Source organism: Ursus maritimus, unplaced genomic scaffold, assembly GCF_017311325.1.
Source record: "Ursus maritimus isolate PB19 unplaced genomic scaffold, ASM1731132v1 scaffold_28, whole genome shotgun sequence".
NCBI lineage: Eukaryota > Metazoa > Chordata > Mammalia > Carnivora > Ursidae > Ursus > Ursus maritimus.
Window position 1 is genome coordinate 6111190 of NW_024425341.1, and position 19885 is coordinate 6131074.

At 44.7% G+C, this 19885-nt stretch overlaps 1 protein-coding gene across 5 annotated transcripts in view; it reads left to right on the forward strand.

Annotated features, from left to right (window-relative positions):
- Positions 1-13547, forward strand: part of NSD3 (nuclear receptor binding SET domain protein 3) — a 110434-nt gene extending 96887 nt beyond the window's left edge. For 3 of the 5 annotated variants that reach the window (XM_008686603.2, XM_008686604.2, XM_008686606.2), the window contains 8 exons: positions 431-633; positions 1378-1490; positions 2026-2295; positions 9322-9438; positions 10845-10986; positions 12057-12163; positions 12679-12883; positions 13287-13547. In XM_008686603.2, coding sequence (XP_008684825.1) covers positions 431-633; positions 1378-1490; positions 2026-2295; positions 9322-9438; positions 10845-10986; positions 12057-12163; positions 12679-12883; positions 13287-13528 — 1399 coding nt within the window. In that variant the 3' untranslated portion in view covers positions 13529-13547. The remainder of the gene's footprint in view (positions 1-430; positions 634-1377; positions 1491-2025; positions 2296-9321; positions 9439-10844; positions 10987-12056; positions 12164-12678; positions 12884-13286) is intronic. The other 2 variants (XM_040643254.1, XM_008686605.2) reach the window with 1 other exon arrangement.
- Positions 13548-19885: the final 6338 nt, after the last annotated feature.

Here is a 19885-nt window from a genome sequence, read left to right on the forward strand (position 1 = left end):
AATCTTGGAATTAAGAATGTCAAATTTGGAGGAACACATGACTTTTTTAGGATTGAAGTTGGGTTTGGAAAAGTATTGGTAAATTCTAATTCTTAAATTGGGTAGCGAGTTCATTGTTATTCTGTTTTTATGCTTCATAACTTCTGTGTTCATGATATATATTTCTTTTTATCAAGTATTAATTTTTAAAGAAAAAACTAGATTGGGTGTTCAGGGTATAGTTTGTTTAGTCTGTGTTCACTATTTCATTAATTCACTAATCAATATGTTTTTAAATGATGGGTAGTTTGGCAGGATTAAAGATGAACAAGGTGTTTTGTGTCCTTAGAATCTGAATGAAAATTGCAGCGTACAAAACCTTCCCCCAGCCAGCCAGCCATGTAAAAGAATGGTGTGATTTGTTCATTCTTTGAATTGCTTTTGTTTTCAGATGGTGGCCAGCAGAGATCTGCAATCCCAGGTCTGTGCCACTGAACATCCAGGGCCTTAAGCATGACTTGGGGGACTTCCCTGTGTTCTTCTTTGGTTCTCATGACTACTATTGGGTACACCAGGGCAGAGTGTTCCCTTATGTTGAAGGAGACAAAAGCTTTGCTGAGGGACAGACTAGTATTAACAAGACCTTCAAAAAAGGTAAGTTGGTTGCTGTTTACAGGGGCTCAAAACTAAGACTCCACGGTTGATTTCTCAGCATGTCCTGACTTGCACATGACATGTTTGTGGTAATCGAGAACTTTCACCAGGTGTTATGATCCAGGGCCCATAAGTATCCAGTCACATTAGAGCCACATCTTATCCAGTCGGTTAGAAAAATACATTTCAGTGTAGTAGACTTTGCCGTCTGTGTGAAAGGAGTTTCTTCAGCGATCTTTCTACAAACATAGAGATTATTTTGGAAATAGTCTTAATCACGTGAAGCTCCCTTGCCGCAGAAGAGTAGTAAAAGCTTCTCACCAAGAGTCTTACAACTGTTTTTGCAACAAGTTTCCAGGAAGTTTGGCTTTCTGGGTAAGAGTAAAATGAATTTAAATTTGGTACAATGTAAAAAGCTGAGGTTTTTTGGTTGGTTGGTTAGTTGTTGTGTTTTTCGGGGGGGGGGGGGGGGGTTGGTTTTTGCTTTACTTGGAAGCGGATTATTGAAGTAGGACCTTCTCTCTGAGGCAGCAGCTTCCACAGAGCGCAGCTTTAGCCATCAGTGAGTTATGTCCTATTTCAGTGTTACACTGTCTTGGTGGAAAATGGTCATTTTCAGAACAATTTTAAAAAGAATGCCTCAGGCCAGATTCAGGGCATTGGGAAGGCAATGTAAAACTGTTTTCCTAACAGTTTTTGTTTGTTTTTTTGGTATTTATATACTTTGTTTGGTCTTATTGGCAGCACTGGAAGAAGCTGCAAAACGTTTCCAGGAATTGAAAGCACAAAGAGAAAGCAGAGAAGCGCTAGAGATTGAAAAAAACTCAAGAAAACCTCCTCCTTACAAACACATCAAAGTGAGTCCCTGCCCCTGAAAACATTAGTATTTGACAGGCAAGAGGAAACCCTCACTCTCTTAGTCATTAGAAGGCACTTTCTGACTTAGGAAAACTTCTGCCAGTTATCACCCCGCCTTCGGTAGAACAAACCGGGAGCGTGTGTTGGAAGCATAAGCTGGGAGCCCTGGCTGCTGCGCTGCGAGGAGGTCATCGATGAGCCCTCTCATAACGAGGAGCAACGCAGTGTGGAATCCTGTTCTTGCCCTAGCAGGTTATCCTGCAACCAAATGAGAATATAGGTGTTTAGCTCCTCTTCTTCCAGAAAGCCCGCAGTTGTCTTCAGTTAGGAAGTTTCCATCAACTAGTAGAAGAAATACACAGGCTAGATAAGGGAGAATTTACATCAGACTTTGGTATTTCCGTCCCCTCGGGAGAGGCCATTCTGTTCTCAGCTTCGTCGCGGGGAAATTTCTGAGAGTCACGCCACAAGGCAGCAGCTGAGCCCGAAATTGCATGGATGTGTCTGATGTTCTCTGTGGCTTCGTTTTTCTAGGCTAACAAAGTGATAGGGAAGGTGCAGATCCATGTGGCGGACCTGTCCGAGATTCCGCGCTGCAACTGCAAGCCCGCCGACGAGAACCCGTGCGGCCTGGAGTCCGAGTGCCTGAACCGCATGCTGCAGTACGAGTGCCACCCGCAGGTGTGCCCGGCCGGCGAGCGCTGCCAGAACCAGTGCTTCACCAAGAGGCTCTACCCTGACGCCGAAATCATCAAAACAGAGCGAAGAGGCTGGGGCCTCAGGACCAAAAGGAGCATTAAGAAGGTAGCGTGGGCCGGGGGGACAGAGCAGGGCCTGTGCCTCTTAGAAGATGCTTCATCTTCTCTTAGGGATGAACTACATCGGGATTTCGGGCAAAATTTTGGAACTTCCCAAGGTGAAAGTTGGGCACTTCTCAAGCAAAGCAGAAGCGGTAGGAAGAGGCAGTAATAAAATATACATAAACTTGGGGTGTCCTGTGACTAGGCATAAAAAGGAGGAGAGACATTGGTCATTTTCTCTTTGAAATATTTTTTTACTTGTTCAGCAAAACAGCTGTAAAAGGCTTCGCAGAGTCAAAAGAGTGCAAAGGTCAGAACATACGGGGATGGCAACTAGCAAACCCCAGACTTGCGCCCACATCACCGTTCCCTGGCCATGAGGCCGGGACCAAGTCAGTAACTCCCTGAGCCTCAGTTTCCTCTGCTCTCCAGTAGGGCATGGTAATACCTGCCCTTCATATTTGAAAGGGTTGCTGCCAGTCTCACATTAGATTATAAATGCAAAAGCAACTGGCAGAAGTTGATATCTCTGACACTTATAAATTGTCTTCATTCTTATACTTCGAGGCAGTTTTTCAAAGCAGTCTCTTTGTAGAAAAATTTTTAAATGCAAATAAAGAAAAATGAAAATCCCCAGCAATTCCTACTGTTCTAACAGTGGCTGTCAAACTTCAGAGGTCCTGGGACTCTCCTGGGATCATTACCAAAAACAGTGTCTTACTGAAATATCTGGGACAGGCCTGAACAGTGTGTATTTTAAAACCAGGCCCCCAGCCCACCCCCACTCCTACCCCTCCCCCACTCCCATCCCCCCACTGCCCACTTGCCTAGTGCCCACAGAGAGAGAATGCAGAGAGGCTTCCACTGAGAGAAGGTAGGTCTGGTGGCCATTTAAATTTACTCTTGACATTTTTGTACCTGTAAAAAAAAAAAAATCACCTCTGTAATTAAAAAGTACCATGTAATGTAGGAAAGAGAGTCAAACAATACAAAAAAGATAATAAAGAGTGAAATTCCTTTATCCCTTCCGTCCAGGGTCTCCTCACCAGAGATGACCATTGTTAAGAGGCTGTCATGTAGGCTTTTATAACTTTTCTACAGTTATAAATGTAAAAACATATACAAATACATATTCCAATATGCTATACTTACAGGGTTTTTAAAACATAAATATGATACATATTATTTTATCCCACTTCATATATCATAACTAGAGCTTCATGACAATACATACAGATTTCTCCTCATTCTTTGTAACAGTCCCCTTGTATTCCATATCATAACTTATTTCACCTGTTTTCTAATAAATTTATATGTTCTGTAATGAACATTCTTGATCATCTATCTTCATGCACCAAGTTTTTTTAAGGATTTTATTTATTTGAGAGAGAGAGCAAGCATGAGCAGGGGGAGGGGCAGAGGAAGAGGGAGAAGCAGACTCCCCAATGAGCAGGGAGCCCCATCCCAGGCCCCTGAGTTCATGACCTGAGCCGAAGGCAGATGCTTAACCAACTGAGCCACGCAGGCGCCCCCCTCAGGCACCCATTTGTACAGGTTAGATTGCTTGAGGTGAAATTCACTCATTAAGGATGCGTTTGTGAAGCTGCTTCCATGTGCCAGGGCATTTGGAAAAACACTAGTGAGCAAGACACCTTTGCGGGTATATATATATAATGTTGAGTACCACTAAAATGCTGCAAAGAAAAATAATGTGGTCAAAGGGAATGGCTGGTGACAGGGATTGTTACTTTAAGCTGCTTGGTTAATGAGGGCTAAGGAGGTGCCATCTGATGTGAACATGAGAGAGAAAGCCGTGCAGGCATTTAAGGGAGAAGAGAATTTCAGACAGAAGAACAGGAGAGCCAGCGCACCTGGAGGAGGAGGAGAAAGGGGCGGTTGGTAGGTAGGAGATGGGGGAGAGGGTGGCCTAGGGCTAGATCTTATGGGGCCTTAGAGGCCACAGGAGGGAGGCTTCTGGAAGATTTTAGTGGGAAATGACTTGATCTGACCTGATGTGCTCATTCTCGCTGATACTGCAAACTTGGGAACTTACAATGTGACGCACATTTTATTTTTCTCACAGTTTCTAGAGCTCAGGAGTCAGGCAGTGCTTGGCTGGGTCCTCTACTTAGGGTCTCACAGGGTTTCAGTCAAGATGTTGCCCGGGGCTGGATTCTCATTCTTGTGCGTCAGCTGGAGAAGAATCCACTTTCCTGCTTGCTACTATTGGCAGAGTTCTGCTCTTCGCAGCTGTAGGTCTGAGAGCTTCAGGTGCTTTTTGTCTCAGGTGTTTGTTTTGCTGTTTTAACTTGTGAGGCTGCCTATGATTCCTTGCCAAATAGGGTTCCCTGACATGGCTGTTTGCTCCCTCACAGCCAACAAGGGGGAGAGTCACTCCCCTCCAACAAGATGGAACTAAAGTCTTGATGTAACAAACTCATATAATCACATACGTCCTGTCACCTTCGCCATAGTCTCTTCGTTAGAAGCACGTCACAGATCGTGTTCACTCAAGGACAGAGGATCACACCACAGCGTGAGCCCTAGGAGACAGGCATCTTGGGGGCCACTTTAAGTACCTGTGTGCCACCCTTGGGGTTCAGAAGAATAACTCTGGCTGTAGTCTCAGGAATTTATGGTCATGGGGAAGGAGTAGCAAAAAGGAGATCATTATCATCCAGGAGAGAAATGATGGTGGTGTGTGGACTGCTAGGGTTGTAGGTGAACAGGAGAGAAGTGGAAGGATTGCTGACGTTTTGCAGGCAGAGCCAACAGGATTCGCTGATGCATTAGATATATGGATTGGGTTTCTTGGCCAAAAGCCATCAGCGTTTAAAATGTCATTGTAGGTGGGGTGCCTGGGTGGCTCTGTTGGTTAAGTGTCTGACTCTTGAGCTCAGCTCAGGTCTTGATCCCAGGGTCTTGAGTTCAGATCCTGCGCCCAGCATGGCACCTACTTAAAAAAAAAAAAAAAGAACAAAAGAAGTCATAGAATGCAAAAACATTTTTTAAGTTTATTATTTTTTTTAATAATCTCTATGCCCAACATGGGGCTCGAACTCATGACCCCAAGATCAAAAGGAGCACTTTTCCAACTGAGCCAGCTAGGTGCCTCTAGAATGCAAAATTTTTAATGTTACTTTAATGCCTGTGTATCACGTATACACATTTTTGCCTATGACTTCCAGGAGTTTCAGGGGTTATCCTGAAATCTATCCAGTTTAATATCATATTAACATCTTTTAACAGTAATTGCATTTATTTTAACATGCATTCTAATTTATTAAATTGATATAATCAAGAAAAAAGAAAATACAGCCAGGATTATTGTGCCTATTAGCTCTTGAGGAATTGCTAGTGTAAGACAGTTGGTCTTTTACAAAATAATGGAAGTATATGTTCCTGAAAAGCAAAATCATAAAGACTGAGAAGCAAGATGGAAAAGATTTTTGGTATATTGAGGGGACAGAAGCCAAATATGAAATTGATTGTACACAGCCAGTCCTCTTCTTTAAAGGCACATATAACAGATTCCTGAAAATGTCTGCCAGAGCCAAAAAAGAGACTTCCTGTTACAAAGTGATTTCTTTCTCAAAAATTAAAAAAATATATATTAAATCCAGAATTACACCCTACCTTTTTGCCATAGTCTTTAAGGACAGATTTCTAGCATTTTTAAAGTTCTTTATTTGGTTATTTTTTGTTCACAATTGAATTCACAGTTAATGGGTGTCTTTTGGGTTTGTCTTTTTTTTAAGATTTTTTTTTTTTTTTAAGTAATCTCTCCACCCAGCGTGGGGCTTGAACTCACAACCTCAAGATCAAAAGTCTCATGCTCAGGTGCCCCACAGTTAATGGTTTTAAATCCAGTAAGCAACTCTTTAGGGTTTTTTTAGTTTTTTGGTTTTTTTAAGATTTTCTTTATTTATTTGAGAGAGAGACAGAGTGTGCACAAAGAGGGGAGGGGCAGGGGGAGAGGCAGACTCCCTGCCTGTGGCTCAATCCCAGGACCCTGGGATCATGACCTGAACCAAAGGCAGACGCTTAATCAGCTGAGCCACCCAGGCGTCCCAGTAAGCAACCCTTTGAAGCTAAGGTTTGTCCCTTTGGGACATCGGAAATATTTCTTTTACAAAATAGCTAGGAATATTAATTTACAGTGGTATCAAATTTATAAGACTTGCACTCTTCCTGTTTGATATCAGCACTTTAACTTTCCTGTATTCACTCATTTGCATAAAACAGTAAATATAAGCCATAATACTTGATAATTCAAGCTTTTATAACCACAGAACCATTTCTTTAAATGAAATCTTACCTTGAATCCTACTATGTGGAAAAGATGATGTATAGCTGATTTGATGCAGTTCTGCAACCAATGGGCTTCTGTGGGTTTCAGTTAAAGAAAACCTGCCATTAAATAAGTACAGTAACGCGGGGTGGCGAGGAAATCTACCCGTGAGGGCGGCGGTCCCACATGCTGGTGCACGTTGTTCATCGGCGGTGTCACAGTCCCAGCTGGGTGGAGGCTAAGCCCGGGAAGGTGACAATGTGTGGCACACAAACGTGCAGACCCGCCTCCGTCCTTCGTGAGAAATGACTGGAAGGAAAAAGTAGAGAAAATAAACTGTTCTGTTATAGTGTTGCAGTTATCAGTGAAATATAGTTCTTTTTTTTTTTTTTTTTTTTGTATTTGTATTTGTGCACTTCTTTTCCTAACCTAATTCTTTGTCATGGCTTAACAGTCAGTGAAAATGGGAGTTAGAAAAAGCCAGAGGTCAACTTTTGGGGCAACCACTCTGCAGTGGAAACAAGTATGTAGCTCCTTGAGGCTGACTCAGAGCCTCACTGACCTCACTAACAGCAGACCGCCAAGGGAAGGGATATGCGTGGGACATTAGGTTGGTTCCTTCCAATTTGGCCCGTTAACTATTTTCTCTTATTACAGAAGTGACAATCTTTAGTTTTTATCAATAGAGAAAGATTAAATATTTGTAAGAACATTGGTTTATGTTCTTAATGATTTGCCAAAATCAGGAAATATGGTACTTTATTTACTATGAGTTCTATGATTCTAAGAATAGCTAGTGAAAATTTGTGGGGGGAGGAGATTGGGAATGGGAGGAAGAACAAATCTGGTGAAACAATAAGCAAATACATTTTTATTTGTTTCTGTGACATTTCTTTTTCCATGAGACTGAAAAGTTCTGTAGGTAATGCTCTTGCCCTGGATTGAACCAGCTGTGCTTTTGAGGTGAAAGGGTTAATGACTATGCCTTTATAAATACAAGGTGTTGAATGTATAGTATTTACCTTATTTTAAAAGAAGCTTTTAAAATGGGGCACCTGGTGGCACGATCAGTGAAGTGTCTGACTCTTGGTTTGGCTCAGGTCCTGATCCTGGGGTCCTGGGATTGAGCCCCGCATTGGGCTCCCTGCTCAGCGGGGAGTTTGCTTCTCCTTCACCCCCTGGGCCTCCCCCTGCTTGTGTTCTCTCTCTCGCAAATAAGTAACATCTTTAAAAAATAATAAAAGAAGCTAATCACTGCACGCCTTTGAGAACAGCAAAATAAAGACTAGTCGGCAGTACCAGATGCTGGAGAAACTGGGTCTCTCATACAGTGGGAAAGCGTGGTGGGGATGTGAAGTGGCGCGTACGCTCTGGAAAATAGTTTCTTAAAAAATTAAACACAAACTCACCATTTGACCCAACCAGTTGCACTCCTGGCCATTTATCCCAGAGAAATGAAAACCTGTGTCTGCACAAAATCTTTTACCGGAATGTTCACAACAGCTTTATTTGTAATAGCTAAAACATGAAAATAATTCAAACATTCCTCAGGAGAGGGAACCGTTAAACAAACCGCAGTACATCCATAGTGTGAAAGAGGACTCAGCAGGGGAAAACAGACTGAACTATTGACACACACAACAAATGGGACAGATCTCAAGAGAATTAAAACCGCGGTTGGTTTGTTTTTTTCCCAACCTCAAAAGATTGCATACTGTATGATTTCATTTATAGAACATCCTCCAGATGACAAAACGATGGCGATGGAGGACAGATTAGGGATGGGATGGGGTGGAGGAGGGAAGGAGGACGGTGTGATTATAAAGGACTGTACAAGGGGTCTGTGTGGTGATGGAATGGTTCTGTATCTCAGTTGTGGTGGTGGTTATGCGATCCTATCCCTGACCAAATTCCATAGAACTAACACACACACACACACACACACACACACACACGAAGGGTATGTCAGTTTGGTGCGATCTGATACGATGTGTAGATTGTACAAATGTCAGCTCTCTAGTTTTAATAGAGTCCTGGAGCTCTGTGAGATGTTGCCATCGGGGAATACTAGGTGTTGGGTACACGGATCCTCTCTGTGCTATTTTTGCAGCTCCCTGGGAATATCTAGAATTACTCCGAAATAAAAAGTTGTTTTAAAAAAAGAATTCATTTGTTTCAGATTCAGATCTTTAACAGGCATTAACCCCAACTCTGCACACTTAGTAAAAGTCTGTTGTAATACAGCCTGAAAGACTTGAGTTAGCCTTATCTCCAGCTCCCGTAATTATGTCATTTGGACATATTATCATATCAGACAGAAAAGACGGGTTATCACCTTTTGAGACACTGCTGCAAGAAAAATAGGCCACCGTGGGGCGCCTGGGTGGCACAGCGGTTAAGCGTCTGCCTTCGGCTCAGGGCGTGATCCCGGCGTTGTGGGATCGAGCCCCACATCGGGCTCCTCTGCTATGAGCCTGCTTCTTCCTCTCCCACTCCCCCTGCTTGTGTTCCCTCTCTCGCTGGCTGTCTCTATCTCTGTCAAATAAATAAATAAAATCTTTAAAAAAAAGAAAAATAGGCCACCTGCATGCCAGGGAATGAAAACTACTCTTTGTTTCTATCATTACATTTCCAGGGTTCTTTCTGGTTAATGCTCTTGGATTACACATGTGGTGTTAAAGAATGCTCTCGAAGAGGGTACATTGGTCTTACATTTCCATATCGCATGCTTCTCCACAGGGCGAATTTGTAAATGAGTATGTTGGCGAATTAATTGACGAAGAAGAATGCAAATTGCGAATCAAGCGAGCACACGAGAACAGTGTAACTAATTTTTATATGTTAACTGTTACCAAGGTAAAACTGCTTTTTTTTTTTGTAAGAAAAAAGGATTTTTGGTCTTTGTTTCATGGTCTTAGGTTGAACTCCATTTCCTCTAATTTGATTTTTTTTTTTTCAGGAGAGTGAGAATGCTTTGCAGTAGCCAGTATGCTAGCTCCCATAACTTGCTAATTATTGCAGGCTACACAAAGGCTGATTATTGAAGCCTTGCACGTGGCATGTGACGGGACAGATGACTAGGACCAGGGTGGACATACGGTGCTTTTCATCCCAGCTCTGACTTAGCAAAAATTCTAACCCAGAACTGAATTGTTCTGTGTACTGAACCTTTGTGTCTGAGTTAGGACAAATGGATACCGTCATAAGCAAAATGACAGTAAAGCTGCTAGATTAATCCATGTGCTCGTAAATCCCATTTGCCACACGTTCTGGACATCCGTTATCTTGTGTCGTTTCTTCAGCAGTCCTCTGATTTGCAGAGCACAAGAAACCGAGGTCCAGCCCTGACAGGCCATCTGTTAGATATCTTGTCACAGTCGAGTGAAGGGCCAAGACTAGTACCCATGTTTCCCATGTTCCAGGCTCCCCCTGAAACTGAGAGTTAAAATATCATTAAAAGTAAGAACTAGAAATTACAAGAAGTTTATTTTAACTGGTATGTCATTGTTTGACAGTTTTACAACTTTCGTGAACATAAATTTCATAAACATAAAATGCCATTTATTTCTGATGGCTGAGTGGCCCTTTAAATCCGCTCCTCACTGTCAGGGGCCCTCCAGCCATCTTGACGACACTCGGGAGGCTCTGTCCTCCGGAGCTTATCCAGATGATCAGAGTTTGAATTCAGGGGCTAGAATGTTGAGCCTTTTACTGTGTTCTGAACGTCAGTGTAAGTAATAGAGAAGAGAGTATGTCCCACGCGATAGCCCTTCTGTCGATCAAACGCCCAAACCTTCATTCAGAGGAAAGTCTTCATGTTTCCTCCATCCCTTTATACGGCCCACGTTCTTGTCCATGTCCCCCTGTACTGGTGTCCGCTGCTTGTTCAGAGCAGGAAAGGAGGGCTGACCGCAAGCCCTGTGCTTCCCACCCCAGGCGGCTGGCTGAGCTGTGCGCTCTGGCACCCCTGTGGCCAGTTCATCGTCTAAGTAGCATTTTTCTATGGTCTGTGTCTAGAAACAAAGTTAAAAAAAAAATAGAAACTAAATTCCACTTTATCTTAGTTGCTTTGACTTGAAGCTCATCAAATAAAGTAGAGAACTTGGTCCCCGGCCGAGAGAGCGTGCGTTGTGGAAGTTGTCAGCCGCCAGACTTCCCCTGGTGGCAAAACGCTGCTGCTCTCGACCCAGTTGGATGTTTCTGAGATCGGCTTGTGCTTGGTTTTATGTCAAACGTACCTTTTATTTCTTTTCTTTCTGAAGGACCGTATAATTGATGCCGGCCCCAAGGGAAATTATTCTCGCTTTATGAACCACAGTTGTAATCCAAACTGTGAAACACAAAAGTGGACAGTGAATGGAGATGTTCGAGTTGGACTTTTTGCTCTTTGTGATATTCCTGCAGGTAAAAAAGCTACTTGCTGCCCATGCCCCCCTCTCTGGGCAGGACATCCTTCAAGGTTTGATACTCAAGTATTTATTCAAGTAAGATAGGATTATATTTGGAATTGTTATCTGCCACTAAGAAGTGAAAATCCATGTCCTGCAAAAGGGAGTTTAGCAGAGCCTTTCTGTCCTAGAGGCTGTTAGAGAATCCTGTGTGTCCACGACCCTCCCGAATGACTTCTCCCAATCATTGCTGTCTGCACAATATAACCAGATGTTTAAGCTTTTGTTTTCTTCTTTAAAGTATTAACATACTGTGTTAACAGCAGCCGGTTTCTTGGTTTGTGTGTGTGGGGGGGGTTGTTTGTTTGTTTTGTAGTTGAAAGATCAGTCTGTTTCAAATTAGACACGAAAAGCCTCCGAAGGCCGTCATTGCTTCCATATTCCTCAGCCATTCAGCATCTTACCAGCAACACTTAGTTTCTTCTCTGCCGGGTTTGAGGGAAATGGGTGAGAAGGGAAGAGCTGTAGCTAAAGGAGATAGATAAACTGCATTTCCGGGACTCGTTGTGGGCGGTTCAGGACCAGCCAGCAGCAAGCGTGGACCTCCCGGTCCGAATCCCTGGGTCTTCGGTGTGAATAGTGAATCTGCATTGTGAACTCTTTTCCGAGCGTCCTCTAAAGCATTAATCACCAGAGATAGTGTGGTGTCGCTGCTATCTCGTGGTCATAGTGTTCATTCAGAAATTCGTGTAAATCAGCTTTAGAAAAGCGAGCTAAACCAGAGCCCGCTTCTCTTGAGCACAGATTTCAGATTCTTAGTCTCTGTTACATAGTTTTTGACCACTTCAATGAGAAGGATATGACAACTTTCATAGGCTGTCTTCGCTGCAGTCCTTGGTGGATGGGGATGTTTTCCTCTTTTGTTTCCTGCTCCCCTCCCCCCCAATCACTTCAGTGTGGAGCACGGGTGAGGGAAAAGCCTTCCGGTCAGAATTATGTCTCTCCTTTCATCATGCGAGTGTGTGTGTGTGACAGCATGTCTCTTCCCCATGACTTGAGCATGAGTAATGATTTCTCTCGTTTTAGGGATGGAGTTAACATTTAATTACAACCTGGATTGTCTGGGCAACGGCAGAACGGAGTGCCACTGCGGAGCAGAAAACTGCAGCGGCTTTCTGGGAGTGCGGCCGAAGGTCAGTTGCGCAGGGAGTTGAGAGTGAGGCTGTTGAAGTCTGTGACTATCTCAGGAAAGGGCTGGCGAATGGGTCCCGAGTTTAGATCAGAGCCATCGCGTTAACTGGAGTGTAGTCTCTGACTGTCCAGTGAAGCAAATCTTAGTAAGATCTGTCAGGTTCTCAAGAGGTGTTTGTATTTCTGATTGAATCTGAAGTTACCAACATCCTTTTCAAAACCTTTTTTAAAATTCACACTATACCAAAAACCACTGAATGAACCACTTTAAAATGGTGCGTTTTTTGGTATGTGAATTCTATGTCAGGGTCCTTGCAATTTAAAAAACAAAGCACCATATTCAAAAGTCGGTGAAAGCGAAGCCTTATGTTTATTATGGTACTGTTATGGGGTAAGTCCTGCTGGTTTTTAGGTAATCGAACAACAGAGTTTAAGAGAACTTCAATGAGCCTGAGGTTGTGGGAGCTCCCTTTCCACGTGGAGCCTCACTCGCTGTGTTCATCCTTCTCCCTGCCAGTCGACATGTGCGTCAACAGCCGAAGAAAAGGCCAAAAATGCTAAGTTAAAGCAGAAGAGGCGAAAAATCAAAGCAGAACCAAAGCAGATGCATGAAGACTACTGTTTTCAATGTGGAGATGGTGGGGAGCTGGTCATGTGTGACAAAAAAGACTGTCCCAAAGCATACCACCTCTTATGCCTTAACCTGACTCAGCCGCCATATGGTAAGCGAGCCTCTCGGGACCCTTTCTCTGACTCGCGTCTTGCCAGCGATAGGCCACCTAGAATGCACCTCCCTCTCCTTAGCGGAGCCATGGAATGGATAACGTTGAACAGAAAGTACGCTAGTGAGAACTCTGCGAATGTGGGGTAGGCGCGGGCCAGCGAGGATTGGTTTCTCGGCCCTGATTACCGGGGGCGGGCAGTTGGCTCCTCTGGCGTTGAGTTTGGGCGGCGGCGCGCAGCCATAGTCGGTGGTACATTCCGACGGAAGTTTGGCCGAAATTTGGAGTTGGAGTCCATTGAATTCGGTGTCCAGTCAGAGCAGATGGTGGGAACTTGGGTTTTGCGTGGGTAAGCAAGACGGGCACTAACGGGGCTCTTTTCCCTGTCCCCGCCCCTCCGCAGGAAAGTGGGAATGCCCGTGGCACCAGTGCGAGGAGTGCAGCAGTGCTGCCGTCTCCTTCTGCGAGTTCTGCCCACACTCCTTCTGTAAAGATCACGAGGTGGGCGCCCTGGTTCCCTCTGCTCTGGAAGGCCGGCTCTGCTGCTCGGAGCACGACCCCGAATCGCCGGTGTCGGCAGAATACTGGAGCAAGATCAAATGCAAATTGGAATCACAAGATCATGGAGAAGAACTGAGAGAATAAATGGGTGGTGACTTCTTTCTTTCTTTCTTTTTTCTTTCTATGGAGATGAAAGAAAGGAAAAGAAACGAGTGAGTTGACGGCACGTCGGTGGGAGAAGGCTGCTGCCCCCTGCGCAGCCTGGGCCCCGGCGCTGTTGTTGACGCGCGGCCGGGGGGCCAGTGCGCGCGGGCAGAAGCGCTGGGCCCTGTCTGTTTTTCTGTTTTGTCGGGTTAGGGATTCTTTTGTGGCGGGCCAAATTCCCTTGGTCTTCTCTTGCCTTTTAGTATGGTCCCATGCCTTTGCAGCTGGAAAAAGAGATGTCTTCGCTTTTAAAATAAGAACAAAGAGAAAAAGAAGTTTTGCTAATGAGATAACTTTAAAGTCTAGGATGTGTTCCTTGGGTGTAAAAAGCAAAAGTAGCCGTCATTCCTTTATTTATTTTCATTTTTGAAATCTTCGGAGAAGCGTAGTTCAGATAGTCTCTTCAGTGTACGTGCGTGTGTGTTTGAAGTAGCAGTTGGAGCGGGCCCTCTAGAAAAGGCTCTGATGGTCTTTATATACCTCTTTGCTGAGCAGTAGGTAGGCTCGCTTCTTTTTCCCTTCCAAATGTCTTTCATAGTCTTGGAGAAGGGCGCTGTGGGAGTACTGCATCTGGCCTCTTGAAAACAGAATGCCTCAGTGGATGTGTCCTCTGTGGTCTTGACCTAGGTGGGCTTTATGATGTGTGATACCTTTACCTAGAAAGGTATGTAGTGTGTTTTTTGGTTTTGGAGAAAAACAGAAATGGCTACAGTCACTGAGTTTGAAATGTTTTCCATTGACAGTGGACGTTTTTGATGACACGTGTTTATGTGGATGTGAGTGCAGAGTTAGAATGGTCGTCCCTGTTGCTGTGACACACGGACAGAAGCAGCTAAAGGGAGACGAAAGGCCCAGACCCAGAGCTGGATCATGCAGGCACCATCCTCTGCGCTGTGTAATGGAAGCCCTAGTCTGACCAGCGGGGCATTATGGGCTTTTCGTTTCCTGTCTCTGCTTCCCTCTCCTAACCAAACATTCCCTGTCCGCTGGCTGCCCGCCCAGCCGTGTTTCCTGGTGAAAACGACACAAGCGAATCACAGTTGTATCTGAGTAGGTCTTTTTGGTTTAGTTCCTCATTTGGAGGGTGGAAGGGGTAGGGGCATCCCCAGGTTCTATGTAAACAATTTCTGTTTAGTATTATCTACTAACTAAAATCGCCCCCACCGAGGAAGGGGAAGCGCTTCTACAGGGTATATAAGAGCCACACAAACACACTTCATCTTAGGAAGCACTTAGGGAAGCTCCCAAGAAAGCAGTGTTAGCAAAAATGGTTGGTTGTGACGCTTGGATCTCATAGATGCCAAGTGTACCAAGATGTCTGCCCACAAAATTCCCTTGCATTTAATGCTTCGGAATATGTATATTCCAGTATTCCTTGTATGAAGTAATTAGTAATGTCAGACATTGTTGTCACACTGTACTAAGTAGAAGTCTAGGGGTAGCTTGAATGAACGTTAGCTTTCTCTGTGAATTTTGACTGCTTACAATTGCTGGTACCTGGTGGCATTTATTTTCCCTCAAGAAGTACCTAGGAACCTTATGATGGTAGGGAGGGCAGATGCTCGGCCACATTCCTTCCGTTGTGTTATATGTGTCCCTGTTTTCTTACCAATTTAGAGTTCTTCTCTAGGAAAAAGAAGAAAAAAAGCTGTTTTGTGCCTCTCTGTCTCTCTCTCTCTTTTTCTTAATGTAAATGTGCAATCATACTGGATTTTCTCTTGTAAAAAAATAACGTAAAACAAAACAAAAAAATCACACTACAATTCCTTTACTTAAGCTCCTAAACTGCCATTTGCCTGATTCCAGCAATTAATTCTGAGGTAACTTATTGGGCCTCCAGGAATTCTCTTGATTAGATATGGTCCCAGGAGAAAGAGCAAAATGGAAAATGCTATGCGTGTTACCAGATCGAATCGCAACCGGTAACACGCAGCACAGCGCACCAAAACACTAAACTTTGCTCTTGAGCAATTATATAGTTTGATATCCTTTTAAAAAATAATTTAAGAAAATCTAGGTTTTATCATACTAAAAACTTTATTTTATATATATATGTGTATGTGTGTGTGTATATATATATATATATGAGATAAATGTTTGCTTTTTTTAAACTTACTAACATGAAGGATTTCCTTTAACATTCAAAATGTAACCCTTGTTGAAACCGTATCCCACATGAAATCTCTCCTTGCTTCCTTTTGGACTTAGCGCTCTTTAATACCTGACGACTTTTCTATGGTAAGCCAGGGTGCATTCTGTACACTTACAAGTACCTGCGGGTTCAGTATTTTTATGCAGCTTCATTATGTCACGTTTTGTTTGTGTTATAACAACTCTGCTGAGATTTTTTAATCTTTTTTGGGGGGCGGGGGGTGGGGTACCTAATAAGATCGTTCTGCCATTTCAGAAATCAGGGTAGAAAACAAAACTAGCTAACGGTAGCTCTGGAGTCTTCGTCCAGGAGTGCTCTTTAATGGTCCAGAAAGTGGTTTTAGTCCTGCCAGCGCCGAGGAGCTCTCCTCACACCTGCGTGGTGTCACCACCGACCTGTTTCATGTGTCTTCAGGCGGCAGGCTGTGCAAGCAGTAGGGGGAGAGAAAGCTGTGCTTTCCGCGTGCTCATTTGCCTGCGCCTCGCCAATGAAATGGTCCAAAGGACGTGTTGCTCTCTCATAGTCTGTAGATGGTATTTGTTAACTTTTAAATCTGTATGTGGTCAGAGCATAAATGGTTGGGTTTTATTGTCCAAAAATGAAATAACTTAAAGCATCATGGGATAATGGTGGGTTGTTTGTTTTTTTTTTTACCCTCATGTTAATTCTTTGAAAGAAGAAGTGAATGTAAAATTTTTGATAATCAGCATAAAGCTTCCAAAATCAGATGGGTAACAACTAGAGAGGAAATCCTGGGCGGCTTTCCAGGCATGCGCGGTGCAGGCAGGGCTGGAGGGGGCCGGCTGCGGGGCGCTGGGGGCGCTGGCTGCGGGCGGGGTGGCCGCCCTTCATTCCTGGAAGGCCAGTGCAGCTGGAGGAAGTGAGTCACTTCCTTAATACCTAATCAGGGCTAGAGTCAGGAGGGAGGTGGGTTTTATTTTCATTTTTATTTTAGCAAGTTCCTACTCTACCTTAATTCTCAAAAATGATCTGGCCTAAGCTATAGAATAGGCCGACTTTTAGAATCCCTGAAACTCGGAGCTATCTGTGTGTCCAAGTCAGGAACAAATGTAAAAACTATAATAATAATAATAGTAGGGGGGTGGCGGCTCCCAGCTCCCTTCTGCCATTTCCACATAAGACTTGGAAGCGTGCTTGTAAATAATGTTTTGAAATTCTGAGATAATCATGTAAAGGACTCTCAGAGAGGGCAGGCTGGTGGACACGTGTCTTTCCTGGCTCTTGAAGTAGTTCCTTTCGGCCTCGTTGCACGGTTTATGTCCCAGGCGGGGTCCGAGCCAGAGCTGCAGTCCGGACGGCAGAGAGCAGCCCGACGGAGGGTCGTCTCCGGACCCCCAGGATCCGTGGCTGGCCCTTCGTGTCATTGTTAAGTACAAGGCTCTTCCTTTAGCATTCACCTTGAAGTCAGGGGGCTGCCACATGCCGCGTCCCAACAGGAAGAGGAAGCAGGTGGCCACGGAGCCCTTCCGGCGCGGGCCGCTCACGCGGGCTGCACTTCCGGGCGCGGGCCGGTGACGCGGGGAAGTTGCGGTAGGGCCGGGCGGCGCACGTTCGACTTCCTGAGTTGTCCCAGTGGCTGCAGACGCCCAGTGATCGCTCGGAACGATTTCCGTTGGCCTGGGCCACTTATAGTTGGTCCCCGGTTGTCTGTAAACCAAGGGTAGAACTCGCCTCCGTGTCCAGCTGAGCTGCGGAACAGATCTAACTAGACGGCTTTGACACGTATTCACGAATATTGAAAAGTTGGAAATGTGTATATACCGAAATCTACCGACTTTTCCCGGGGGCGGGGTACAGGGAGAAAAGGGGGTTCGAACAGGGTGAGGGAGGGGGAATGATAATGTTTACCACAGGTACGAAGTAGTCACTTTAACATTGAGACCTCTGCCTCATTGAATTCAGGTTTTTTACGTACTTGAAACTCTTCAGATTCCCCTTATTTTACAGTTATTTTTAAATTTATGAAATAGAAAGCCTTGTTTTGTATACTGTTTTGAAAACAAATAGCCTAGTCTCTTGTCCTCTTCGACTTGGATTAAAGGCGAAGTTCTGCAAATGGGAGCGCGTGTCCGCGGCAGATAGCTCAGATTTCGTGTACACAGTCGAGGAAGAGACTCTTGCATGAAATACCAGCAGCATTTTTATGAGTATTTCCCACGTGTGTTCTTTATTTTGTCATTTTGTCAAGCCTATCCCCATGCACCTCTTCTTTCCTTTTAATATATATATGCCTGTGTAGGGAAAAACAAAAATTTGCACTTACTTTACACTCCTGAAACACAGGGTGTAATCTGTGTGTTTCAAAGACCATTTCCGTTCTTTTCTCCGTCAGTCCATTGCTTAAGTGACAAGTTCAGGTGCTTGTGGCACAGATGTGTGAAGTGGGGGGAGGAGGAGAGCAGCCTGCCCTTCAGTAGCCTGTGAAAATCAGTTCCGCGTAAGAAAAAGGGAAAAGATGAACAGTTGCCAAAGTCATTTATTCAGTCCTTAGTTTTCTTATGTGACCTTCGCATCTGCGAATGGCGAGCAAGCCCCCTCAGGTGCCGGTCCTTCCCCTCCCCGCTGCCACACAGCCCTCCGACGGGTGCTCGAGGCGCGGTGTCCACCAGATCGCCCAGGGGAGTTATGTATGAGGTATTCTTGTCAGGTTAGGACTGGACTGGATACAATTTACTTTTTTACTCTGTTGTCATTAATATTGCTCTTTATCTCATTTGTGCTGTCACATACCCTCTGTTAAAAAAAAAAAAAAAGAAAATCACATTGCTTCCGATGACCAAGATGCTAAATGATGATTACAACTGGCTAATAAGATCCTTTTTCTATACAAGGGTGTGTGCATAATTGGAATTGATACAAGAAATTCATTTGTAACCACGTGTGATATTGCACAACAAACACATACCTACAGATTCTGTTTTCTTTTTCTTGTGATCTTTATGATAATGACCTTTGTAGATTGGTTTTTTCTGTACTTTGTTTATCTGTAATAAACTTTGTAGATCCTGTGAAATGTTATTTTGCCTAAATCACTTGAGACTTGAGTCTTTAATAACAAAGCATCAATATTCACTAAAGTCAATCTCTTTTGGGTTTCTGTGACTTGGCTAGAAGCTCTTGACACTAAGGGATTAGTGTTCATTTTCCCTGGGGGGTGTTCCACTAGGGCATTACTGTATAACGACTTGATGTTGTCACAGACTTCAAGATATATGATATTTTGGGGATTTTGTTGATTGGCCTATGTTTTACTGCATAGTGTGAAACGTGTAAAGCTTGGTTAACCTGTATATAGATAGCTTATTGTTGACTAGTTACGGTGTATTTAGGATTGCCTGTAATTTTAAGCTTCTTACTACTGTGTGTGCTGGTAGGAACATAAATTTTTGTACATTATATTTACTGAGATGTTGCCTTTTTTTATTTTACAAATACTTTGGAATTCAAATGTGTTTTTTGCTTCTGTGAGGATTAATTTGGAAAGGTTCTTAATGACATTCCATTGACTTCAGATTTTGCTTGAGATTGACTTCAATAAATTGTCCTGAATGTTCCAAATTAAATCGTGGACTTGTTCATTGCCTGTAGTTTCTTGCCCCAACTACTGGACAAGAGGTCATAATGGGAGGGAGGGCACCGGCTGCCGGGCTGGGTGACCCAAGACGTGCACCCCCGGCCGCGGAGGCCTGCGGCACAGCGAGGTCCTTCAAAATGCTGCCGTGCCGCTTGGAGCCGGAAACGTGGGGTTTGGTCGCGTTTTCACAGAGGGAAGGTCCTTGGAGAATGTCGCTTCTTGCTTGGCGTGGTAGGAGACCGGAGCGAAGGGCGGGAAGGGGAGGTGTGCCTCACTTCCATCCGGGCGGTTTACCAGACCCGACGGTGGCCCGCTGCGTGGCCAGCGGCTCCTGGGGGCACTACGTGCGCTCCCTTCCCCTTGCAGCCTGGGGCTCCGAGAGCAGCGCGGAGCCGCCCCTCCCGCTTTCCCGCGGCCCGGATCGCCGACCCGCCCGCCCGGGAACGGGTGCAGCTCCCCCGGCGCCCGCCAGCCCGCGTCCCGGGCTGCCGAGGCCCGGCCCCCCGGGACAGCCCTCCCGGGGGCGGCCCCGCGTCCCGCCGCCGCCGCC